This window comes from Vanacampus margaritifer, chromosome 9 (genome assembly GCF_051991255.1).
Source record: "Vanacampus margaritifer isolate UIUO_Vmar chromosome 9, RoL_Vmar_1.0, whole genome shotgun sequence".
NCBI classification, from domain to species: Eukaryota; Metazoa; Chordata; class Actinopteri; order Syngnathiformes; family Syngnathidae; genus Vanacampus; species Vanacampus margaritifer.
Genome location: NC_135440.1, coordinates 20,954,690 through 20,982,284, shown reverse-complemented (window position 1 = coordinate 20,982,284; position 27,595 = coordinate 20,954,690). Strand labels below are relative to the sequence as shown.

Sequence of the window (27,595 nt, the reverse complement as noted above, 5' to 3'; positions counted from 1 at the left end):
ACACGCGCACACACTCCAGCACACACACACACACACACATACGCTCCCCATCCTCATGCCAAACATGTAGATGGATGACGGCGGGCAAAAAAGGTCCGAGTCAGCGTGTCGGTGACAGTGATGGAGTTCAGAGCGGCGGCCTAGCACCTTCGCTAACGATATAGGCAGAAGCAGTAATCCTACCCAGAATGCTTTGCTTGGTAGTGAGAGATGTGATTTTGAAGCCATCTTTTTTTAATTGGTTTTAACAATATACAAGCAAGTCCGAATTTAGAGTTGGGCACATTTAGTGTAGTACCATCTTGTGCCACAACATGCCTGGCAGCACTGAGGTCTACTGCGAGAGATGCAGCGTAACAGACCAAGAGGAAGACTAAAAGGGTTATTAATATTTCTTTAATGTGGTTTCTCCATTGCATATTTTCCCCTATCATGGATGAGTAAGAATGTATCACTGTAATATTTTTGTGCGCTAGGGCTCGCGGACCTCGGGGTAACCCGGTTTCACAAGCACGGTATAAAACAATAGCGGACATGTAAGGTTTGCAGAAGCCACGCAGTAGACACAAAGACGAGTGAGCAAGCGTGTCAGTGTGGTGGCTGTGCTTCACCTGAGGCTAGCAGCAATGTTGGAGATGCAGTTAACCATCTCTGCACTCTGTTTGTCTGAACCCCACATGCTGTGGAAACAAGTGGGGGTGGGGGGTGGGGAGGGTATAAGGGGCACAGCCTCATTTGTTTGTCACTGATGCAGCCAAAGATGGCCGCCAGTTCTTAAAGTGAGCAGACTAGCAGAGGTTGCTGCCAAATCGGGTCACCTTTGAAACACACATGCTACTGGGATGCACCTAAGCTAACGGCTAATGCACGTGAGTTGAAGCTAAAATCACTTCAAAACGGTTTTCATATTAAAAAAAAAAAAAAAAAAAAAGACAGTTAAGTGGAAGTTTGACACATAAAGACTCTCACCACATGGCTTTTGAAACCAAATTTAGAGCTTTAAGTTCGGGTTTCAATCATGGTTTGAAACCCGAATACGAAATCCTATCCTTGACTTCAAATTCAAACTAACTCTATTCTAACCCTATTCTGAAAATCCTAAACTTAAAACCCGGATTCAAATTTAATTTTAAACCAAAAACAGTCAAGTGAAAGTTTGACAAATAAACACTCTCACTACATGGCTTGAAACCCTACTTTTAAAGCAAATTTAGGGATTTAAGTTCGGGTTTCAATCATTGTTTGAAACCCGAACATGAAACCCTATCATTGATTTTAAATTCAAACTAACTCAGGCTTAAAATCTGAATTTGAAACCCTAGTTTGAAAATCTTAAACTTAAAACCTGAATTCAAATTTAATTTAAAACCAAAACTCAAATTTGAAACCCTAACACAAGCTTGTAAAAAAAAAAAAAAAAAAACTAAAATCCTAGTATGAAACCCTAACACTGGTTTGAAACTCAAATCTGTTCCAAAACCCAATTTGAAAGTGTGTGAAACCTTAATTAAAAACTCTAATCATGTCTTGAAACCCTAATCCAGGTTTGAAACCCTAAATTCCAATCTTAACTTGATATCCCAAATCAAACACCAACTCTAATTTGATACCATAGTTTAAAACCCGAATCATAGTTTGCTTCCCTAATTCAAAATCCAAAATGTAATTTGATATCCTGATTCAAAACCGTAACCTTAATTCGATACCTTGATTCTAACTAACTACAATTTAATAATTTAAACCCATAGTTTGATAGCCTAATCCAATTCATTTGATACCCTGATTTAAAACCCTCTTCATATGCTATTCTAATTTACAACCTTAACCCTAATCTAATGCCCCAATCCAAAACCCTAGCCATAGTTTATTATCTTAAATCAAAATGGCAGTTTGATACCCTAATCTAAAACAATAACCTTAGGTTTCATACCCTATTTCAAAACCTTAATAATAAGCCTTCAATTTAAAACCCTAATTGTAGTTTGACATACTAATTTAAAACCCAGATTTGATACGGTTTCAAAACCCTAACCTTTATTTGATACCCCTATTAAAACCTTAACCCAATTTTAATATTCTGATTTAAAACCCTTAACCCCGAGTGAAGTTCACAGTCCATGCGTGTGCGTGCGTGTGCCTTACACCAGGTTGGTGAGGGAGGCCAGGCTGATGGGCGGCGCCGTCTGTTGCTGGGCGACGGCCGGCTGCTGTTGCTGTTGCCAGGCAGCCATGTTGCCGGGCACCAGGCCCGCCGGCGTGAACGTCTGCAGGGCCGTCAGGTCGGCGCTCGTCAGCTGGTACTCTGAAAGGAACGCAAGCGAGCCGGACATCAATATGCAGCGGCGCTGATCCATATTCATCGTCATCTTCATATCATATTCACGCCGCGGCTTTGAAGTAGCTACAAAGTGAATATTCATTCGCTGCCGGGAGGCGCGCCAAATTCTTCACGACATAATTCATGTTTTTTAAACGGGCCTTACTCGGCGGGACGCTGGTGGTACCTACCGCCGCTCCAGGCGGACGACCACCTACCAACATGCATTGCAGCTAATAGGAGCAAGTAGCACTTCAAACACGCATTTCAAACCACAACTCTTGTGTTTGACACCTGACTTGGAACCTTTGTAAGAAACCCCCACAAAGGCTTAAAAGTCTTATTTGAAACCTTAACCCTGGTTTAAAACCTTCATTTAGAACACTAACACGGGCTTCAAACCCTCATTTGAGACCCTGCACACAGGTTTGAAACTCTAATAAGAAACCTCACACAGGTTCGATACCTTAATTTGAAACCCTAATCTTGGGTTGAAATGTTCTTACTGAAAACCTCATCACAAACTTGAAACCATCACACAGGCTTGATACCGGAAATCTGAAACCCTGACAATGTTTTAAACAGCTAGCTTGAAACCCTAATCTGAAATCATAGCAAAGGCTTGAAACCCTTTTAAAACCCTAACCCAAGATTGAAAACCTAATTTTAACTGGAAATCTCAAACCATGTATGAAACCCTCACACAGACTTGGAAACCTAATTTGAAATCTCACCAATGGCTTGAAACTCGAACCTTGGCCTGAAACCTTTTTAAAACCCTAGCCCAGGCTTGAAAACCTGAATTTGATGCCCTAACCAAATTTTTAAAAAATTCAAACAGACTATATATCATAGTTTGAAACCCTAAATTTGGTCTAAAACCTTAATTTGAAACCCTAATCCTGTTTTGACATTAACCCGGCTTTGAAACCCTCATTTGTAACACTAGGCTTGGCTTGAAACCGGAAATTAAAACCACAGCCCTTGTTTGAAACTCCCACACAGTCTTGATACCCAAATTTGAAACCCCAACCTTACCTTGAAACCCCAACCTTACCTTGAAACCCCAACACTTGTTTGAAACCCTCAGGCAGGCTTAAAACTCTTATATGAAACCCCAATGCTCATTTGAAACCCTAAACTTGCCTTGAGACCCTAATTTGAAACCCCAACCCAGGTTTGAAGCACAAATTTAAAACCCTGACCCAGATTTGAAACCTAATTTGACATCTGGCCTGATATCATGTGGGATAAATTGAGAGTTGCAATAACAACCACTGAAAAATCTGGAATCCCAACACTAATTTGAAACCTTAATTTACAACTTGTTTGTGTGGGCAGGATAGCAGCTAGTAGGCTAATTTAGCTAGCCAAGCATGGGAATCCCATCCGAGGGGGTTGTGGCGCACACTCAGATTGACTCAACGTAACGCTCGCGTTACCTAGCGGCGCTCGAGGCAGATGGCTTCCCACGAACGCAGGGATGTGGGTTAGCTGCTAAACTGGAGCAAAACCGGCACTTTCTTCTTTGAAATGCTCGGCATGCTTTTATGTCAAAAGTTCAGCGCCAATTAAACGTGCGCTCGAAGCTTTTGATCATGAGCGCATCTACATTGTAAATAAGATTGATTTAAATAATAAGAAATACATAAATCAAGCTGTCCGACACACTTTGTTTAATGGACCAGCTAGCTCGTATTTTCTTGAAATTATTATTATTATTATTATTATTTATTTTTTTACATTTAAGAAAATTTTTAATTTTTTAATTAAATTTCGGTATGGAATAAATTTACAAAATTAACTGTTAGTGTGAAGAGGGAATATTACACTCTAAAAACAGTTGGGTCAAAAGTAGCCCAATTATGGATCAAAAATGGACCGATGGATCAATTTGACCCAAATTTCTGGGTTGTTTTATGCAAAATGACCCAATTTTCTGACCCAAGTAAAGGACCTGACCAACATTTATGAGTTGTTATACCCATCTCTTGACTAAAAGTTGGGTAAAATTGACTCAAGTAGAGAATCGGTCAATTCTTGACCCACAGTTGGGTTATTTTTGACCCAACTGTTTTTAGAGTGTAGGGTTGTATGCATTAACTCTTTGACTGCCAGACGTTTTCAGAAAAGGGATGTCGCCAGTGCAAGCCGATTTAAGCATTTTGACTGATCTTTCAAGGTCCACAGAAAATTATGTGGAATTATGGAAACACACATACTACCAAATGAAAGACTGAACTCTCATCTTTCATCAGAAAAAAAAAGTTTGTTTCTACCTTATTCCGTTTCTGAGTAATCAACAATAGAAAATGGTTAGTTTCACCTCTGTTTTGAAACAAACGTCTTTTAACGTCTTTGGCACTCCTCCATAGGATTTTACTAAACGTTATTTAACGTTTTTGGCAGTCAAAGAGTTAAATATGATGTAAATGTAAGATAAGGTAAATTACAGGTGTAAATACATTAAAAAAAGGGTGTAAGTACGAGTTGTATAAGTTGAGTTGTGTTTAACTTTTAAGTATAATAAGTATAAAACCTCTGCCTCATTTTTGTTGAAAACCTGGGCTCCATTTTAATATATTCTATTATGTTAATACAGAGGTGGTAGTAAGTGTCAAAATTTAACATTACCAGTGTTGTAGGCCGTCTGCATGGCGGAGAAGGGTGCCAGGAGGCTGGGCGTCGCCACGGAAACAACCGGGGTGGTGAGGGGCTGTGGTACCTGGGAGCCGCCTAGCCGCTGAGCATTCTGGGAAGAAGACACAGGACAACACGGCTGAGCCAGAGGTGGATGCTAGCGGTTAGCTTAGCAAACACTGTAAAGTGCATAAAGGCTCCGCCCCATGCTGTACAGTGACTAAATAAATCGACATCAGTTGTATCATATTAATATTCACCCTGTCGAGATTTTACATGCTTTCTGAGACATTGCCGCCGCCGGCACACTTTTAGCATGGGCGTGCAAAGATGTCTCGCACGTTAGGTTGGCAAGGTGACGCTGGCGTGTTATGGTCAGTTGCTGTGGTGAAAAGTGCGAGGCATGCCATGCTCGTGTGTGTGAATGTGCACTCTCTGGACACTTCATTAGGTACACCTGCAAACTCTACTAAGATCCCGAACAAGAGCTGGATCCACAATGGCGACCGAATGCTCCTGTCCTGTCCCATCCTGTCCAACTTGTGTCATTTCCTGATGCACTGCTACTATCCTGTCCTATTTGCTAATCGTAGCATCCATTCCTAACTGTCAGGCTTACTACTGTCATGTCCTGTCCTGTCCAATCTGCTTCTTGTCATGTCCCTTCTTCAAGGTGTAGCACTATCTGGCTTGCTTTTACTGTCCTGTCCTGTCCTGTCCTATTTACCATTAGTTTCATTCCTGCCTCACAGGGTGTAGTTTTGCCTAGCTCAGGGGTCTGCAACCTGCGGCTCTGGAGCCACGTGTGGCTCTTTTGTCTCTCTCATGTGGCTCCCTGTGGATCTAAAAATAAATAGTGTAAATTGATCAAATATTCTTAAAATTAAAGGGCTATTTGAGCTATTGAGCCATTTTCAGCAGTAAAAAGTTCATATTTTGTCCAGAATTAATTCATTATTTTTCATGTTCAAAACTTCATATTTTGTCCAGATAATTCGTTATTTTTCATGGACAATTAAGACCTTTAAAAACGAATTTTGCCACTTGCTGTTGACTGAAGATGACCTCATGTGTGCTGAAGAAGTAGGTAACCTGCCGGCCAATCACGGCTCACCTGTTTTCTAGGTTTGGTCGGTAAACTGAGACATGATTGGCCGTTACCTACTTCCTCGCCACATGTGATGTCATCTTCAGTCGACAGCAAGTGGAAATATTTGTTTTTAAAGATATTAATTGTACATGAAAAACAATAAAGTTATCAAATTAATTCTGGACAAAATATGAACTTTTTAATGCTGAAAATGGCTCAATTAATCAAGTATCCATTTAAATAAAAATTAATAAATAAATATTCAAAAGATGTCAGAGTCCAAATGTTTAAGTTTTCAGAAAAAGTGAAGTGAAGGGTAGATAAAAGTTTTAAAAAATGCTTTCAAATGTGCAAAAAGTGACCACATGATGTCCAAAAGAGAAGAAGAAAGGAAGAAAATTCCCATAAAATGTCCATGAAATTGCCCAAAAATGTCATAGACAAATAAAGAAAGAAAATGTTCAAAAAGTAACCATAAAATGTCAAAAAACAAAAGCAGAAAATTACCTTAAAATGTCTTTGGAATTGCCGGAAAAAACTCAGAAAATATATATATATATTTTTAAAGCAGAAAAGAAAACATTCAAGAAGTAACTGCAAAATGTCCCAAAACAAAAGAAGAAATTCAGAAAATTACCATATAATATCCACAAAATTGTCAAAAATTTCCAAAAGGCAATAAGAGAGGCATAAAATTACCATATGTCCATAAAATTGCAAAAAATGTCAGGATGACAGAAAAGTCTGAAAATGTATGAAAATTTAAAAAAAGAGAGAAAAAAATAGAACAAAAAAAGGTAGAAGAAAATAAGGTGGCTGCATATTTACACTAACAAACTGTTTCGTTCATCACAACGTTCAAATATTTTCCCGCTGCAGCGAGACTTTTTATTATTTATTTGGCCTAAAAATGGCTCTTTTGACAGTAAAGGTTGCTGACCCCTGGCCTGGCCAATGTCTATTGATCTGTCCTATTCCATTAGAGTACGAGTGTCCAATTCTGTCCTCTTTGCTTCTCACATTGACTTCTACTGTCCTGTCCTATCTCGCTCACTTCCTGTGAACGCATGCAGCGGCCTAACAAACATCAAACAAACGTGCACTCGCTGGGCACAGCAGAGAAGGTCGCCTGATCATCAATATCCTAAATAAATAAATACAATTTAGCCCCTAGCATTAGCCTAACATTTTTGTTGATCATGAACGAGTTATGCTAAGTTGTGATCAGGTGACCGGTCGGCTGTGTCTCTCGCTCGTGTCAAACGCCGTAACGACTGCGGTTAGGTCGTGACCGGCGTGCGCACGTTCATGCATGTTGTGTTCACACACACAACGGGACATCACACGCGCGTGCCAAAGGTTGCCGAAGCTTCTATTCACCTCGCTGACCAGCTCCAGCTCTTCTTCTGTCTGCGCGGCAGGAGGAAACAAACAAGATGACTACTCAAGTCAAACACAAAAGAAAAAGCGTGTGGTCTGACTGTGGGTTTTTATTTGTTTCGTTTAGTTTAGTAAAGAGTGAAATGGATTTGAATTCTGACTGATTTGTTCACAAATGGTTTGGATCCTATTTGGCAGACACAACCTTATGTGTTAGCCTTGGCTGCTCTGCCCCACTGTTGTAAGGTGTTCCACAGGGTTCAATTTGGGGGCCCCTGCTGTTCTCATTGTATATACTGCCACTGGGTTTCATCTTAAGAAAACATGGTATTTCCTTTGACTGCTATGCAGATAACTGATGATGAAAAATGACTTAACTTTACCATTGATCCCGTAGTTTCATTTATATTGTCTTTATAACGTAGCTGAGTCGGAAAATTCTCCCCAAAATTGTGATTCGGTGTGAATAATTGTTATTGATACGTCATGCTATTTTTCTTGCGTCTCACCAGTTGCATGAGGCTCTTGCCACCTTGCGAGGTGATGACCCGGAGGTCCGACTTGCGAGGGCTGACCATCTGAGGACTGCCGGGAGGCGGAGACTTGGCGGGGACCACTTTGAGCAGGTTGCTGTTGTTGCCATTGGAGACGGACAGCAGGCCCGGCGAGGCTCGAGCGCTAATGTAGCCGTTAGCTAAAGAAGCACACAGAGAGTGGGTTGATTTCAAACAATAATCTAAATAAATATATATTTTTTTTAAGTGTCTAATGAATAGGAATAATAAGCTAATAAGGATGCGTGGTGGCTTGGTTGTCATGGTAACAAACAAAATGAAGAATTTAAAAGTTGGGCGTAAGAAGTAAACTTTTGAAGACGAATAGGTCAGTCGGGGGGGGGTGGGGTCAATTTGGGTGGAGGAATATCATGTGTGCATAAGATAGCTGAGAGAGGTTCTCCATGACACTCCTTTCTGATGACAGTGGTGACATGCTACTCTGCTCATTCTCAACCACACACACACACACACACACACACACACACACACACACACACACACACACACACACGCACATTAGCGTTTGTGTATTTGTGTTTCTGTGTGCGCGTAGATTCCACGGGGTGGCGATGTGGTGACTCTGGACTGGGGAATGTTGGGAATGGCGTCTGACGTCAATGTGGATGTTCTCGAAGAGCTGAGCGCACAACAGCTGAGATTCAAACACACACATACACACACGAAAAGGAAAGGGGATACGAAAGGGGGAACGGGTAAGGGGGGAGGGTGGGTTCGAGGAGAAGCATTAGCAGACCGCAAGAGGCTTCCGGATGCATGGAGTCACCTGAGCTGTGATATGACTGGATGGTGTTTTGGATTTCAACACATGATGAAGATAAAGGCAACACTCAAGCAGAAAAGACAAAAAAAAAAAAAGACCAACATTACGCTTCCTTCACAGCTCACAAGAAGAAGCTAAAAATAGCTACCTAAAAGGTTCAAATCGATTTTGGCCAAACAAATTTCAAGTCCTTCCTAAGAATAATAAAATGATTTTTCCCAGTCAATGAACTCAGACTAACAATCATTCCTAACGCTGCCTCGTTTGTGTAATCAAGTGCACACGGGTGAATGTAAACCGAACCTCCATCCAGCCACCAGAGGGAACGTTTAACCCTCACGCCTTTGAATTTCCTTTCAGATTGTTTACGGCCATTTTTGCGAAGAGATGTATTTATGTCATGCTATTTTTACAGCATAAAGTTTTTAACTAACAAAAACACATGAATATCATTTTAATAGAGAAATATGATTTGAGATATGAGTGAACAAATTAAACTTGTATCTCGAGGCACCACTGTACAGCCACTTTTTAAATGACTATTTAATACTTTTACACACTCTAAAAACAGCTGGGTCAAAAGTAACCCAATTATGGATAAAAAAAATGGACCGATCCACTTTATGGGACTTTTTGGGTTGTTTTATACAAAATGACCCAATTTTTTGACCCAAGTAAAGAATTTGACCAATATTTATGACTTGGTTTTACACTAAAAGACCCATTTCTGGACTCAAAGTTGGGTTAAATAGACCCAAGTAGACGACCGGTCCATTTTTAAACCATAGTTGGGTTATTTTTGACCAAACTATTTTTAGAGTGTATGGTCAGCAGAGTGTGTTTACAATTCTTACCATCAAAATGGTGGCATCCATTGGCTCCACCGCAGCGCCATTAAACACCTCTTTCAGATACTAAATTAAATTTTTTGTTTTCATACGTTTCGATTGGCTAAAAGTAACAACACAAGAGCCAAAAGGTGTAATCTGTTGTAAAGAATATATTATTGATGCATTGGAAATTATACAATTAGACAAAAATCTGCTAAACACTGCTAAAATGTAAAAAAAAGAAAGAAAAGTACGCTGGACACAAATGGCCAGCGGAGCCCAGAGGGTATGAAAAAAAAAGAAGAAGAAAGAAAACAAGAAGATATCTGTTAGTGCTGGCACTGTATGTGCCTCTAATGGGCTTTAAGGGGGAAGCTCTGGCCAGCGTCAAAGTCACCTCTGAGGATCGGTCGCTGCCAAGATTGGCGACGCTGGGGCGGGGCTATTGCGGAGAGGGGAGATGAGGGGCAACAGCTGACAGGGGCCCCAAGGGCGGGCGAGCGGGTGGGCGGGGGTGCGTTGGTGTTTGAGGAACACACGGCGGGTGTTGCCAGATCTATTTGTCGCAGTTGTCGCGGGGACATTTGGTCTCAGCTGCTTTGCACAATAAAATTTGGACGCACGCGTCTGTACAGTGGTGCCTTGAGATACGAGTTGAATGTGTTCTGGGATCTTGCTCGTAACTCAAGACGCGCACGTCTCTTTCGCCTTTGAAATGAATAAAAATGCCATTAATTCCCCAAGAAAAAGTTTTGTAACCTGTTTTTTTTTTTTTTTATGAAAAATGGCACTCTATATAATTTATTAATAATAATAATAAAACCATACAGTACTGTAATTGGCCACGAGTGGGCAGTAGTATCATACAGACAATGATGATAAACAAAGAAGAGTTTCACAACTACATGACTCAGTAAGCCGTAGAAACATTATTTTTTTTAGGCCGATGCTGATTCAGATATTTGGCAGAATAAATTTCTGATAACCGATCAATCGGCAGATTAACTCATTCCCTCCCTGCCATTTGCACTGAAGCAATCACCTTCACCCCCGGCCGTTTTACTGGATTTTGACAGATTTTTCAAAGCCCACAGAATACTATGTTCTATTGCTATAAAAACATGGAACCTGCCAAAAGAAAGATTAGTCTCTTCTTTCATCAGGAAAGTTTCCGTTTTGCACCAATTAGCATTAGAATATAGCCAAGTTTCGTCATTATTCACAAATCTGTTTAAAACAATAGGGAAAAGAGCATTTTTTTGCAACATGGCCCTGGCTGATCTCTTATACTCTGCTGCCACCTGCTGGTCGTTTTTTGTAAAAACTACCATTGCTTTAAGCGACCTCTTCAGGTCGGAGGCCACATCAAAGCCTTCTGTATGCTCTAGCATAAAAAAAACAAAGAAAACGTATAAGTACGTTTTTGGGACTATGGCAATATTAAAAATAGAACATTTTTATACGTTTTTGGGAGCAAATAAGTTAACTATAAAAATGTATAATGAATAAAATAACTTATTTTTTGGTCCCTTAATGCTTAGAGCAATAAAGATATGAATTACAGGCAGAACATTTGAATGTTTTACAATACTTTGTCCTGCAGAGAGAAAAATCTGCAAAAAAACACTTTTGGGGGAGGGGGGGGGGGGTGATATTAGCTTTATCTTATGTTGGAATGTATATATAAAATAAAAACCAGAAAAGAACAATTGGCTGTTTTTTTGCCGACTTTGAAATTGCTAATATTAGCTGGCCGATTCATCAGTCGGGCCCTACCATAGCAAAAAATGGCTCACACAACACATCATACAATAAATGATATAAAAGAAGGTCATTTACAAGCAGTTTAAACGATCACTTTCACTTTCTCTTATCCATATCAAACGGTTGCTCCCCGGTCACATTCTGTCCTGTGGACTGCGACCTTCAGCTGTTGCCTGTCAACAACATTGGTGTGTGTGATTGTGTGTTGCAAACCAAGCAAGCATGTTGTTGCCACTCAGCAAAATAATCTGCCGTTGTTTGTTTACGAGACGCAACAATCATTTGGCTAGTTGACGGCCAGCAGGATAAAATGTGTGTACATGCATGTGTGTGTGTGTGAAGAGACGAGACTTACGGACTGGACTTGGGCACGCTCCGTTGGAGTTTCCCAGATCTCCAGTGAGGAGTGCACCTGCAGACCAAGAGACAAAATTCCTCATATTCAATTTAAATAATCTATTTTAATCTACCAATGAAATTGTTAAACAAGTATTCCACGGTTGACAATTTTGTGAGAGGGGCAAAATGTCAACTAACTCAATAAACAATAACATTTAATCTATACAGATGTTACTTGAATTGAATGATGCATTTTTTGACCCTCTGTGTAGCACAATAAGTCAAAATATTAGAAAGGATGCAGTGCACGAGTCAACCTCCAAAAGTGAGCATTAATGTCTTTGCACAAGCAGAATTTCCGCATTCGATTTAACAAATGGAGTGTGCAAAATGCCTTATTAAGGAGGTCGTGTAAGAGTAAAATATAATAAAAGACAAGGGTGGAGTAAACAAACATATTTCGGGAGGTGGAAGTTGTTCGTCTCGCAAAAAGGAGCCGTCAATCAAATGGTGTGGGCGGCACTTCACAGCCGGCTGTTGTTTTTGAAGAGGCTTTTGTTTTGGCGCTCCTTCGCTTGATGATGTTTCCACACGACTGAACCTCGTCAGTCAGCAGCGAGCATCAAAAGACGCTTCTGTCAGCGTTGCGCGCGTGTGGAAGTTTAAATTAAAGCAATAACGAACGGGTCCTCGCACCCCCGCAGTCGCCACTCGGAGAACTCCGTGCAAGTTTACCGACTTTGAAGGGAGTGAAATCACACATATTGCCAAAAGGAGATAACTATGAAGCTAAAGTTCTTCCCACAAGCTAGCATCTGTTTTGAATGTGGCTCAAGTTTGGCAGCAATTGGACAGAATCTCTAGGACGAGTTTGTCTTTGAAAGACCCCTGGAAATGACCAAAAATGGCTAACTTCCTGTGTCTTTTCAGACATGGGTTCTTGTTTTGAGACTTTTTTTTTTGGTTTGGTTTAATCATGACAGACCAAATTTGGGAGCAGAGTTGTTTATAAAATATGGGCTCAAAATGTCCCCTTGAAAACAAAATGGCTGACTTCCTGTGTCTTTTTCAGGCATGGCTTCTTCAGACTTTTTTTGTGGGTCTACTTCTGAAAGACATGGCTACAAAACTTAATGATGCTAAGTAAAAACCAAAAAAAGATAATCTTTGATGGAATTCCTCGGAAAATGGCAAAATGGCCACTTCAAACCAAAATGGCTAACTTCCTGTGTCTTCTCAGACATGGGTTCTTGTTTTGAGACTTTTTTTTTTGGTTTGGTTTAATCATGACCGACCAAATTTGGGAGCAGAGTTGTTTATAAAATATGGGCTCAAAATGTCCCCTTGAAAACAAAATGGCTGACTTCCTGTGTCTTTTTCAGGCATGGCTTCTTCAGACTTTTTTTGTGGGTCTACTTCTGAAAGACATGGCTACAAAACTTAATGATGCTAAGTAAAAACAAAAAAAGATAATCTTTGATGGAATTCCTCTGAAAATGGCAAAATGGCCACTTCAAACCAAAATGGCTAACTTCCTGTGTCTTCTCAGACATGGGTTCTTGTTTTGAGACTTTTTTTTTGGTTTAGTTTAATCATGACAGACCAAATTTGGGAGCAGAGTTGTTTATAAAATATGGGCTCAAAATGTCCCCTTGAAAACAAAATGGCTGACTTCCTGTGTCTTTTTCAGGCATGGCTTCTTCAGACTTTTTTTGTGGGTCTACTTCTGAAAGACATGGCTACAAAACTTAATGATGCTAAGTAAAAACAAAAAAAAGATAATCTTTGATGGAATTCCTCTGAAAATGGCAAAATGGCCACTTCAAACCAAAATGGCTAACTTCCTGTGTCTTCTCAGACATGGGTTCTTGTTTTGAGACTTTTTTTTTTGGTTTGGTTTAATCATGACCGACCAAATTTGGGAGCAGAGTTGTTTATAAAATATGGGCTCAAAATGTCCCCTTGAAAACAAAATGGCTGACTTCCTGTGTCTTTCAGTTTTCAGGCATGGCTTCTTCAGACTTTTTTTGTGGGTCTACTTCTGAAAGACATGGCTACAAAACTTAATGATGCTAAGTAAAAACAAAAAAAGATCATCTTTGACGGAATTCCTCTGAATATGGCAAAATGGCCACTTCAAACCAAAATGGCTGACTTTTGGTGTCTTTCAGTTTTCAGACATGGCTTCTTCAAAATTTTTGGGTGGGTCTACATCTGAAGGACATGACTACAATACTTAATGATGCTAAGTAAAAATGGATAAGGTAGGATCATCTTTGATGGAACTCCTCTGAAAATGGCCAAATTAGACTGAAATGGCTACTTCAAACCAAAATGGCTGACTTCCTGTGTCTTTTTGGGCACAGGTTCTTGAGACTTTTGCACCTACCCGTGATAGACATTGCTCCATGTTGCTAGGTGAAATAGGGTTTAGGAGCCATATTTTCAAAAAATGTCTGAGGTTGTTACGTATTATTTAGCTTTATACTACACTGCCTACCTCAAAATGGCTGACTTCCTAAGTCTTTTCAGGCATGGCGTGTTGCGACTTTTTGTGCGTCTACTCATGATACACATGCCTAAGTCAAACAGACTTCAGGGACTGAATGGATTTAAAAATATGGTTGTGTCCACCGGAGCTAATTTAGCCTAAAATGGTCACTTCAAACCAAAATGGCTGACTTCCTGTGTATTTTCAAGCATGGTTTCTTGAGACTTTTCTGTGGGTCTACTCATGATTGACATTGCTATTAAATTACATTTTCCTCAATGAAACTAGCTTCGGGGGCAGAATGTTAAAAAAAATATTTTTTTTATTTGAGGTCTTAACACAAAACCGCAGCGGAGCGTCGTACCTGCGCTGGCGGGTCGCTGCGGCAGCCCCGGCGAGACGCTGTTCCTCTGCAAGGTGGGCTGCTGCGGTGAAAGCAGGCGGGGGTCCGAGAGGGCGGCGTTGATGAAGGAGGTGGTGGTGACCAGGGTGCCGCCCGGGTTGTTGCTGAACTGGAGGGTGGCTGGTTGCGGCAGTGAGGCGCTCTGATTGGACACCGGCACGGTGACGGGCATGGAGAAGGTTGGCTGCGGGACGGCGGCCTGGTGGTATGCGAGAGAAGAGAGGGCGGCGGATTAGTCAGTGTTCACAATGCCAAAATTCACACTAAAGCAGGTGGTCAAATTAGCTCATTTAGCTTAGCATCAGCGAAGCAAACAAGCCTGAATGTGGGAAAACAGTCACACCAAAACAAGTCATGTCATCTACTAGCTCCTTCCCACCCGCTAATATTACAAGCTAACACTACATCACAATGCTAATGCTACATCACACCAGCTATATGCTGAATCCCGATGTTCTCAATGGATTACATAGCTAATGCTACATTCTACGGCTAAAGCTACATTAACATTAGCACACATTAACAGTGAAATATGGCACTGCTACTTAACACTGCTAATAGTGGATCACATTGCTAATGCTACAGTCCACCACTTATGTTGCATCCCGCCGCGAAACAGACATAACACAACATGCTAATGCTACATGCTAATGACACATCTCATTACATTGACAAAAATACCGGCATTTAAAATGTACAAAATTTTAAACATTTTCCATATTTTAAATGGTACAAAACCATCAAGTTAGTTTAACTGCCACTATACAACATAAACACACAAACGCGTCCACACAGGAAGAGACATTTTTATAAGTGTTTTTGGAAATGGATGTCGAGAACCATTTCGGGTTGTCCTGCAAGGTGACCCACTTCTCAGTGAAAGCAGGACTTCTATATAAAGAATGTGGGCCAAAGCGCCCGAGTTTTGGGCTCTGTGCTCGGCTTGTACAGCCTGGGACCCACTTTGACTGTGAAGAAGGTGAAGGCACTCGAGATGAAAGAAAACTTTGCTTCATTTGAAACATGAAACAGTTTCAAAGGTTTCATTAGTACAGCATCTCCAATTTTTGATCGCAAGTGTCTGGAACGTATTCTCTGTGATACACAAGGGTTTAATATGGTATCAAGTGCACACAGTTCCCAAAATATTCTATGTAGCCCCCTTTCACACTGCCCATCAAAGCTAGCTTCATGCAATGTCACTGTACTGTGTGAAAGGTACCAAAACGGAGCGAGCGGTTGAAGTGTTCCCGAGAATTTCCTCGCTACTATCAAGCTCATCGAATAACGGTAGCGTTCGTCTCGTCTCAGGCGTAAGATCATAAAAGCCATCAGGGTGACCGTGCGCGTTCCCCGGCGCCCAATCGCCAGCCCGGCAGTTAGCCAGCTCGTAAAATCGAACGGCGCTCGTTAAGGTGACATTAATGGCGAGATTGAGCGCCGGGGGAAAAGACATCAATCGCGGCGAGAGGCGGAACCCGAGCCGGTTCACGAACGGAGCGCCGTGTCCAGTCAGGGACGTTTCCATGGCGACCGCACGCCAGGTCTATGAATAGTCACCTCTTCACAGCAGGAAGGCGTGAACCTGAGGTATTAGATGGAGTTAAAACCCCCCCAAAAAAGTGTTTTTCTTGCCTGCGGTTGCCATGACGATGGCGGTGACAGCCCTGGATGTCGTTAACGTACCTTTCGCACGCCGCATGAATATTTTTATAGCACACTTGATGATTTGCCTCACTATTATGAATATGCCCGCATAAAGTCAAGTATGGATTGCCAGGATTTATTACTTTTGAAGGAATTAAAAGGCACGACAGTGTTTGTAAAGCCAATAAAGTGGCAGATATAACTTCATTTCTTCACTAGGGGAGTTTGATGGATTGAATACTCTTTTAGGATGAATAAAACAACTTATATTAATTATTCCAAAAATGTGTACTGTATACATAATTTTATTTATATATTATCCTATTTAATTTTTACTAATAACATATTTCTTAAGTGCTTCTTAATTATATTTATTTCACATTGCTTCTATATTTTGCATTAAGTATTCGATTCATTTAAAATAATAATAATAACAAAAGAAAAGTCAATTACTCATACACAGATTTGTTATGGCAACATGAGCTTCGTGCACATGCCAAAAAAATAAATACAAATGTGGCAACACACTCCACAATCATGGCTGACATGCAAGCTGCACTTTATAGCGTCTATTTTTCCAGTAAAAGCAAAACTAAGTAGGCTAAAATTTCAGTAACTTCTCTCTTCTGTTAGAGCAGGTTTGTTTTTATTAAATTGCCATGAGAACAAACTGTGAGATGATAACCACCAAAATTGACAAAGATAATAAACAGAAATAATTGTAATAATACACTGGAAATAAAAATTTAAATAAAATAAATTTTCAACATTTAACTAATAAAATGAAATAACATTTTAAAATAAAATGTATTTTTTTTTTGTATTTTATGTGAAAAAAGCTTTTTCAAAAATAAAGTAAGTCATATGCATTTTTTCACCTTGTTTACATTTATTTGATTTGATTAAGTATTTGATTAAATGAAGAGAAGCTAAAATTATATATTTGGCTAATATGTCTGTATTTTATTATTTACAATAAATCACTTAGAAAGATAAGTAAATACATCGAGTTTAATTAACTGCTTTAATGAAAGAAAATTCTAAATGAATGCAACAAATATTTTATTATTCAAAATAAATCACTCATAAAAAAAAAGTACAAATAAATAAATAAATCGGGTTTAATTAACCAATTTAATAAAAGAAACATTGAAATGAATGCAACAAATATTGCAATGCGCTAACATTTGCAAACTTGTCCCATTTTTTGGCTTATCGAGGATCCGCTGTACTTCCCACCTGAATGCATAACGTCTGTCTGCCTGTGCTGCCTTGGGGGAGGTCGCCGTCTCTCACACACACACCATTAGCATTAGCTGATGTGCTGGTGAGTATGGAAAGCCCTTTGAGCGTTTATTCGATTTGAGGACAACTTTGGCATACTAGTAGGACAACTACATGCTACTAGCGAGGCAAAAATCTGCACTAGTTGACGACTGTTACTAGTATTACAAGTGACATTGTAAAATTATAATAAACAGGTACTGCTTCACTAGTATCACTACTAGTAGTAGTAGCGCAGTTGTCAACTACTGCACAGTTTTGCCGTATTAATAACATGTGGATGTGCTAGAATGCCAAAGTTGTCCTACTAATGTGCAAAAATGTTATAAAGAAGTGAAAAGGAGTAGTGGAAACCACTTTACTAGTGACCTGCAGTTGTTCTATTAGGGCGCTGAATTGTCTTACAAGTGAGGACAAAGGTTGCACTAGTGCATGGACCTTAAGTTGTATATCAAAGATGCACTAGTAGCCTTGTAGAGCCTACTCAGAGCACCAAAATGTTCACTAGTAGTTTCGCCACTCAAGGACAGCCCACTGGTATGGCAAGTTTGGCATACTAGTAGGATAACTAAATGTTACTAGTGAGGCAAAACTATGCACTCGTTGCTATCCGCGTGCTACTAGTACTACTAATGAAGCTGAAGTCCAAAGATGTCAACTAGTAGAATTACAAAACTTCACTAGTAGTACTAGTGGCTACTAGTGACATTTGAGTACGAGTGGACCAGAGTTTTGGCTCACTAGTAGTTGTCCTATTAGAATGTCAAAATGATCCTACTCGTGAGGACAAAGCGCATACTAGTGCATGGTCCTTAAGCGGGACATCAAGGATATCAAATAAAGTCGTGTAAAATCACCCCCCAAAAAAATCGATTTGCCGATATATTAAAGCGCGCAATTCTTGTATCGATTCAAAATGTGGCCGAATCGATGTTTAAACATCAATTGTTGATGGAAATTTTCAACATAACATCTTACTTGGGGTTAGGGTTCACATTTTAAGCATGGAAGAATGTTATATTAATGGAACATTAAGCCTTAATATTTTATTGCAATGTTTTTCTTACATTTAACAGATTGCAATCTGATAAATACAGTTGCTCACAATTATAAGCCTGAAGTTTCAGGTAAATAAACAAATCTTACACTGTAAATGTTCAAGTTTACTAATTAGTAGTGATGGGAAAATGAAGCTTCATGAACCTTCATGATGCACTTGCAATTCTTATTATTTTTTTTACTCCTATAGATTGTGCTCTTGGTTTAAAGATAATGGCGATGAAAAATGATTACATCTAGAGGAGTCAAAAAATATAAGTGCTTCATGAAGCTTCGTTTGTCTATCTGGTTAGTTGCTTAGCTAGCTAGCTAGCTGGCACCTTTAAACAAAAGTGCAATCTAGAGGAGTCAAAAAATATCACAGGTGCTTCATAAAGCTTCATTTGTCTGTCTGTCTGTCCAGTTAGCTGTTAAGCTAGCTACAAGCTAACAAGTGCTTCATGAAGCTTCATTTGTCTCTCACTACTGATTAGCATTTTTAACATTTTGAGTAAGAAAAATAAATAATCAATTCGTATCGCAATTAATCAGTATCGAATCGAATCATGACCTATGAATCGTGATATGGATCAAATCGCAACGCGTTGCGTACTAGGCAATTCACACCCCTATAGGAAAACTGGCACAATAGTAGGACAACTATATGTGAGGCAAACCTACGTACTAGTGAGTAATTGGCATCTAGTAAGACAACTACTATAACAGACTGATTTCTTACAAATTAATTTTGAATCATTTTTTATTTTAGCACATTACAACATAAGACAGATTCATTGTAATTCATATATTACTTATTATATTAATTGTGTGACTTTTTTTTCTTTTTTTTAAAAATAAATTGTCCGATTAATCGGTTACCGCAATTGTACGCTGCCAGAAATCGGAATCAGCCTTAAAAAAAATAAAAAATACACATTGTTCGAGCCCTAGTTACTGGTAAAGCAAAACTCATATGCTACTAGTGCATCCTTGATATCCATCTTAAGGTCCATGTACTAGTAGACGATTTGCCCTCTCTAGTAAAACAACTAGTAGTGTTACCAGTGCAGCATTAGTAAGACCCAGCTGTTCTACCAGGGCCGCTAGTCCGAACTAACTCACATGGACTTCAAGCCGCACATGGAGGATATGGAATAAATGCTCAAACGGCTTCCCATAGGTGAGGGTTACGTGGACGAGGAGGAGGAGGCGTGAGGATGGTGAATGCGAGTGCCCTGTGAGTAGAAGTCAGCCGCCGCCATCAGCAGCCCGAGGAGGCGAAAGGTGGGGGTCAGAAGGGAAGGAAGGGGGGGGGGGGTACACAGAGGAGGCGTGGCGGTACTCACTGACAGCCTATAGTTGCGCATCATTTTATCAAACTCCTCGTCAATTTTTTTGTACTTCTCCTCAGTGCGCGGCGTGAGCGAGAAAGGCTCCTCGGGGTCCGGGCTCTCAGAGTCCCGGTGCTCTTTCTTGTTCAGAGCCTTGGTAGCCCAAATAGAAGAGGATAGGAAGAAGAGGAGGGAGGAAGAGGAGGAGGAGAGGGGTTAGAGACGCTGACACGGGTGCGAGTGTACTCACGCCGTAGCGCTTGAAGAGGGTGTCCAGGTCGTCCGTCTTGTTGCGGTACTTGTCGTCGTTTAGCGGGCTTTGGTCGATGGAGTCGTCGGCGTCGGGCTCGGGGCTGTTGCAGCCGTTAAAGGATTTCTTTCGCAACGTCTGAGGGGGGGGTACATTTGCATACATACACACGTGTCATCAAAAGAATTAAAAAATGTAAATAAAAGAGAGAGACACGTGTCATCTCTTGAGCCGACAACACTTCTGCATATTGTCACACACTCGGGTCAGGTCCATAAAAAAAAATAATAAAAGGGATATTTGACCAATCAGAAACCCTGGTAATCATTGTGAAATATGAAATATATTCAACTTAAAATGACTCATTTGACGTAAATTTGATTTAAAGTAGGGATGTAACGATAACGGTAATATCGTGATATTAAAAGTGCCACGATATCGTCGTCGTTATGTCACGATATTGAAAGAAGCGCACATGTTAAAAAGGCGATGTTGTATTCCCATTTGTGCAGTTCTAGCACCCTCTGGTGGTTAGTTCATTAGTGCAGTTTAATTTTAAACAGGACTGTTATCACTCCTATAAATCAGTTATACCAGCAAATATTTTGTAATATTTCAATTAAAAAACAACAACAATACTTTCGGCCTGCTTCAGACAAACAACAATATGAGCTTTATTATTATTTTTATTTAATTGTATTTTTTATTCATTTAAAAAAATATATATATATATACAATATTGCGAGTTTTTACACATAATCGTCTGCTTTTTTTTTTATTTTATTTTTTTTTTAAGATCGCCAACCTTCCCACAATATTATGATAATTAGCGCATCGTGATGTTTGGATATTGTTACATCCCTAATTTAAAGCCCATGTAAAACGAAAATACTAATTTCTTCTAAAGAGTCTTTAAAAAATGGCAAATTTGATTGACTTAAAAAAAAACAAAAAAACAATCAAGCCAATGTTTCAGCTCTCGAACGGACTGTGCTGAAATCACGTCACCTTCCAATCAAATTCCACATTGTCGAAACAGTCAGACATATTTGAGCTGTCAAAATACATCCACTTAAAACTTCTAGTAACTTCTGGTGTTCTGTTTTTTTCCACACTGCAACAACGAGGCACTCTAAAGCGACCACACGCAAAGCCCCTGCACAGGTTGTCAAGTCAGACTTTGTGTCCCAAATATTATAAATTTATTTTTGGGGTGCAGGTACAGTTGGCTAGCTAACTTTATGTGAACAAAGTCATTCAAGACAAAAAAATAAATAAATAGTGGAGAACTGAAAAAGTGAAAAACAGTGTAACACTATAAAGAATTTAAATAGTTCTCCATCTTGCACATTTTAAGCAATTTTCATCAAATGTATAGTATAGTTTTCTTTACCCTTTCTTTGACTTACATGAAATTAAAAATAATTTCTACATGCACAATAAACTGAAAAAAAAATTACTTCTACATGTACATTCAGTTTAAAATCATTCCTGGGTGCATTATTTGGATACATTTATATGACAGCACATTGTGCATAAATAACCTATATAAGCTAGAATTTTTTTTCTCAAGACCCTGAGGTAGAACTCGATAAGTTATTGACTTCTGCATGATGTCATTTATTGCCAAAGCAGCTAGAATGGTTCGGCAAATGACAACATTTGATGGATGGGGTCAAGAGGTCACGATGAAAGGATGTGTATGACGTCATATGACAGTTATTAAAAAAAAAATGCAACTTGACAATTTTTCTTTATCCATTTTATTTATCATATGTACGTATATATGCATATTATTATGCATTTTTTCTGTTTGTATGTTTTTAAAAAAAGTATTTATGCATTCGCATTTTGTTGAAAATGTACATTCTGTTGGAGGAAAAAAAAAAAAAGGTCTAGAAGGCGCAAATAGACATTTATTCGCATTCACACTGATGGACAATATCAAGTTTTTGGTGTGTGTGATGAAGCTACAAGAACACGCAGAAGCCGCTGACCCAAGACCCGAGCCCAGATTGAAAGGCAGAACCTTTGACTATGTAGTCTAAATGCCACTTTAATAAAAAAAAATAATAAAAAAACACTAAACACTTGCACATGTGCTGCCAGACTTGAGCTGCCTCACTCCTACGCTGGAACCCGAGCAGGAAATGGAAAACATTTTGGCCTCAAGAAGGAAGAAAAAAAAAAAAAAAAAAAAACATGATTCCGACCTGCAGTAACCTTTTGGATGGACAACTCAATTTGCACTCGCAGGTGCATTCGGTAACTCGGAATAAAGAAAGCTTCTCAACGACACCGACCAGAATCTTCCTCTCTCCGAAAAGCGCTGACGTTAGCCGATACTGACGCTTTGGACCGGAACTCCGACAAGCCAACACCGACTGGCACGTCGTCAACGCAGCTGCTGATTGGTGTGAAAGCTGCGGCGTCGACGCGAGCAAACGGGCGCGCACGGACGATTCCGAGCTCAACACGATTTGACGCTAAGCTAAGGAGCTTTGCGGCCGGGTGAACCCACGGAAGGCAACCGTGACCGGCCGGGAAATCTCCCGCTTTGGAAATCAATTTGCCGGACTGTAAAAAGTCCAAGAAAAAAAAAAAAAAAAAAAAAGCAAACTTGATAAAAGTCAATCTAAAAAAGTCAGTAATCGCTTACTTTTTTTTATTTTTTATTTTTAGGAAATGGAGAATACAACATAAATAATGAATTTCTATATTGTAAAAACAGTAATAATGGCATTTGTTATTGCTTTGGTTCCACCCGAAGATCCCGGTTATTCAGTTTAAATCCCAGGCAACATTTTTTTTTCCAAAGTCAAATATGAAGACACAAGGTTATTAAAAAAAAAAGAGGAAAATGAATATCAGAGAACACCAACTAACATATGACACACATTTGGGGCAACAGACAAACAGCAGCCATGTGTTGTGCCACCCGCACGTCATACAAAACACAAACACTGTACACACGCGTGTGTCGTGGAAGGTGCATAAAATGGGCGCCAACGGCGCCGGGCCACAATGAGAGCGCATGAACGGCGCGTGTCTTCTTTGAGGAGTCGGCAAATGGAGAGTTTGCGCACGCACGACACAAAAGCTGTTGTTGTTGTTCAACAGTTTGACTGTTGAAAAGAAAAGGCCAAAATCGCTCGATATTGATTTTCACAGAGATTAGGTCAAATTTTTATGAACTTATTCACTGCCATTGACGGCTATAGACGTCAAAAATTCATTTGAACTATTTCTATTAGTTTAACATTTTTTTCCACTTTTGTTAATAAGAGTATGAAAACCTCGATTTTTTTTATTGTACATTTAGAACAGATATAAAATTTGCGATTAATTGTGAGTTAAATAGCGATTAATTACGATTAAAAAATTTACTCGCATGACGCCCCTAATTTTTAATAATCTTTTCTTCTTCTTTTTTTTTTTAAAAAAAAAATCGCGTCAGGCAATTAAATTTTTTTAATTGTTATTAATTGTATGACTTCAACCGTTAACTCACGATTATTATAATTTTTTTGAATATCTGTTCTAAATGTACAATCAATTTTTAGTAATGTTTTGGTTTAAAAAAAATTTTTTTAAAAAATTTAGGTTTTCATACTCTTGTTGACAAAAAGGAAAAACATTTTAAACTAATAGAAATAATTCCAATGAATTTTTGACGTTTATAAGGCGTCAATGGCAGTAAATGAGTTAACGATTGGTTCTCGATCCTGTTTTAAGCCTTCACTAAAATAACGTCACGGCGGCGTAAACATAAGACGGTATCATGTCGAATCTTCATGTTTCATAAACGATGATATGTAAACATGTGGACTGCATTTCTTCACCCCCGAACTTACAGAGGAAATACATAAACACATGAAATAAAGCCTCCCGACCGACCAAAATGAAGCCGTTTTTTTTTTCCTCTAAATCACAGCTTTTGCAATTTGAAAACGACATTCTACTACATTGCAATGTCGATATAAAATCGATTAATTGTCTTCATTAATCCCCGCTAACCCCACCCCCACCTTCCTATCTTCTTCCTCCATCCATCCGTCCGTCCCGTCCATCCATCCATCTGCCTCCCTCCCTTTCCCCTCGCTCGTCTATTCATCGGAGGCCTTTTTCGCATTGTGCTCGCTTCGCCTTGCCTTCCGCCGCTCTTTTCTCCTCCTTCTCTCGCCCTGATTGGGATCTGCAGCCGAGCGGATTAACACGTTGTGGCAGCGGAGGCAGCCCGCCCACACACACGCGCACGCACGCACGCACACGCACACACACAGGCACTGCGTTTAGAGGCAGCGTGCCCATATGTGCTACCTCTCACTGGAGTGAAGGAATGTCGAGCCGTGTGACGAATACTGACACACACACACACACGCTAAAGTGCTTCTAAGCATACAGTAGAGGGAAATGGTCGTATGCACTATGACCCGCACTAAGCTGAGTGTATTCGTGTGTGTGCGTGGCAGCCTGCGTGACTACATCCACACTTCATAATTTATAGTCAAAAGCACTCGCAGAGAGGCTCACGGAGGCACCGAGCGAGAAAGCGAGCGAGTGCATTTGGTGACCGGCCAATTATCCTCGCCGGCGTCCTCTGGCCGCAGATTAAGCCCAATGTAAATCGTATAATTAAGTCACGCCGTCCCAACCGGGTCGGGCCGGGCCGGGCCAGGCCTGGTTGACACAGTGACTGCTCGCATAAAGCTTCCAATGACAGCTGCCCGGCGAATGTAACATCTCATCTCCACTTTCGCTTAAGCTTTATCGATGTTAAGCTCCGAGGCTCGGCACTTCCTGTCAATTTGTCCTTTTTTTTTTTTCTTTTTTTTTTTTTTGAAGATGAGGACCTCGTTGCATCAGAGTCGGATATTTTATTAGACTAGACAAAGTGCAATTTCTGCAGAAATTGCGTGGGAATGCTGGAAAGCTGAATGCTAAGATTTGAATGCACGTGCTTATGAAGTCAATTGAAAGATAAATGACTAAAGTAGTAAAAAGGTGGTCCAAGCGGTGTTTGAACCCAGATACTCCGCAGTGGAAGGCAATTGGTCTAACCATAGAGCTAACTTGGCCTGTTCGAATGGCTAATAGCATATTTATTCTGAAAAGTGTCATCTGATGTTGAAAGCTAACATGCATTTTATCATTTCAGTGAAATTATAATCCATTTCCTGCTATAATAGTCAGTTGGTATCAAACCATTGAATGTACTAAAATGTGGTCCAAGCGGGGTTTGAACCCAGGTTCTCCGTGGTGGAAGGTAATTGCTCTAACCACTGATGGCTAATGGTGTAATTATTTTTGAAAAGTGCCATCTGATGCTGAAAGCTAGCATGCATTTAATCATATCAGTGATTTGAACCCGCAGCCTCCTGGTTACTGGATAGGGGTGAGAATCTTTGAATGTGTCACGATTTGATTTGATTCGATTCCGATTTTTTGGGGGTGTGCGATTCGATTCAGAATCGATTTTCGCTTCAAAATGATTTGGTTGACCGATTTTTGCTTCAATTTATAGATGTTCAAGGAATCGCAATGATCTACTCCAGTCTGACTCGCTAATGCTAATTAGCGCGCTACTCGCGGCACTTTTATCACTCAAAAGAATGGCTGCAAAAAAACTTTTATTGGAATAACTTGATTGTGACTTTTTCCTTCTACTCTCTAATGTGGCTACAACTTAACAGTGTATCAAACCGCGTGGAACCACACTGCCCCTAAGTGGCCAAATCGGGTACAACATGAACAGCGCTCCCAATAAAGGCACACACAAACAAAGGGAAGACAGTATAAAATCATTTTCCCTCTTTTTCTTTTTAAAGTTCAACTGAAAGTAGAAAAGTGAATTTTGAATCGTACTGCCACCTGTGGCTGAAAAACAAAACTGCATCTTCCCTTCTTCACATACACAACACAGCACCTGACCTCACATTCGCAGACAGAGGGCGGGAAATTCAAACCTGAATTTTGTCTGAAAACTATTTGCCAGAAGTTCCCATTATGAGCAGCTAGGTGTTAAACTACTAATTAAAAAAATGAAATAAATGGTCAAATAAAAAGGCTATTGTAAAGATATTTTGGGGCAAATTGTTTCAAGTGCAGCTTAAAGTGATTTTGTTACAAATGGTTAACATTTGGTAACTTTTGATTTATTTAACTTGTTGAATATGTATTTATTAGTTTAAAAATGACAAGTTACAAAGACCCAATTCTATCACGTTTTCCTTTTTGTGTTGACACACTTTTTATGAAACATTTGACCGTGACAGTTTCATTGTTTTTACACATTACTGGTACTGCCTGACTAAACGATGACGTTTTAATCACAATTTCCAGGATTACCGATTGGTTGATTGAAAACTGGTTTCCAAATCCAGTTGAGCAGCATCCCGCAACCTGCGATTCTCCGTAAAACAAACGGGGAAATGACATTTAAAAGCGGCGTCACGTGAGGACAGGAGACGAGTACCAAACTCTGAGGATTAACCGACCGCCACCAGACGACTAACACCCGCTTAACGAAGAGGTGGGCATCTGGAGGGGGACAACCGAGGACAAAGTCACTGAAAGCATCGCTGGTGTGAGTGCGTGCGTGCGTGCGTGTGTGCGGAGGGGTCGCAGCAGCGTAACATAACATAGCATAGCTTAGCACCGGGCATGGATGCTCCCGTGTAAAGGATGCACACAAACGCACAAGCGAGACGCACACCAAGCTTGAATATTGTATGAGACGCTCTCTGGGGCCACGGAGGAGCGTGCAAAACACACACACACACACAAATGAACACAAGCATAAAGAGGAAGAAAGAGACAGCGCGACACATACACACGCCGGCAAAAAAACAAACACACATGTATGCACACAAACAGGACCAGTGGAGCTTGAGCTGATGTGGCCCGGAGCTGCCCAACGCCCTGCGACACACACGTGCGCACGCACGCACGCACGCACACAAACACACGCGCGTTTGAGAGCCATCTGCAGCTGCGGCCTACAGAAAGCTTTACTGCTGACACTCTGAGACAGAAAGATGGAAAAGACCTAGATTGGATGAGAAAACATAAAAAGTCCGGGTTTGGAGCGAGGTTTGCACTCGCAAACCCGCAATCAATTAACGGATCAATACGATTTTGGACTAGACACCTTAGTTGTCCCCAATTGAGACATTTATGGACAATTGTATAAAAAATAGTCTTTTGCCCTGCCTCACTCTGTGACAACTGGATTTTGGCCTGTTTTACTGCCGCTTCTCCAATTCCAACCCCACATCTGGCATCTGAGTCAGCAAAAGCCCTATTATGGGATGTCAACCGTGACTGTTACAGTTTCATATAATCATACTGTATGACATTTTCCTACTATTCCATTCCTAAAACAAACATATAGAAAAAAAAATCCCCACAGATGCTTGCCAACATCTTCCCAGATGACACGACTGAAAGTCAA

The 27,595-nt window shown here is 40.1% G+C and overlaps 1 protein-coding gene across 4 annotated transcripts in view; it reads right to left on the bottom strand.

Annotated features, from left to right (window-relative positions):
- Positions 1-27,595, bottom strand: part of mef2d (myocyte enhancer factor 2d) — an 86,209-nt gene that overhangs the window by 6,532 nt on the left and 52,082 nt on the right. The window contains exons 4-11 of one of the 4 annotated variants that reach the window (XM_077575359.1): positions 20,143-20,280; positions 14,554-14,791; positions 11,715-11,771; positions 7,937-8,121; positions 7,428-7,457; positions 4,952-5,069; positions 2,143-2,302; positions 612-680 (exon numbers count right to left, since the gene is read on the bottom strand). In XM_077575359.1, the coding sequence (XP_077431485.1) occupies positions 612-680; positions 2,143-2,302; positions 4,952-5,069; positions 7,428-7,457; positions 7,937-8,121; positions 11,715-11,771; positions 14,554-14,791; positions 20,143-20,280 (995 nt within the window). The remainder of the gene's footprint in view (positions 1-611; positions 681-2,142; positions 2,303-4,951; positions 5,070-7,427; positions 7,458-7,936; positions 8,122-11,714; positions 11,772-14,553; positions 14,792-20,142; positions 20,281-27,595) is intronic. The other 3 variants (XM_077575361.1, XM_077575360.1, XM_077575362.1) reach the window with 3 other exon arrangements.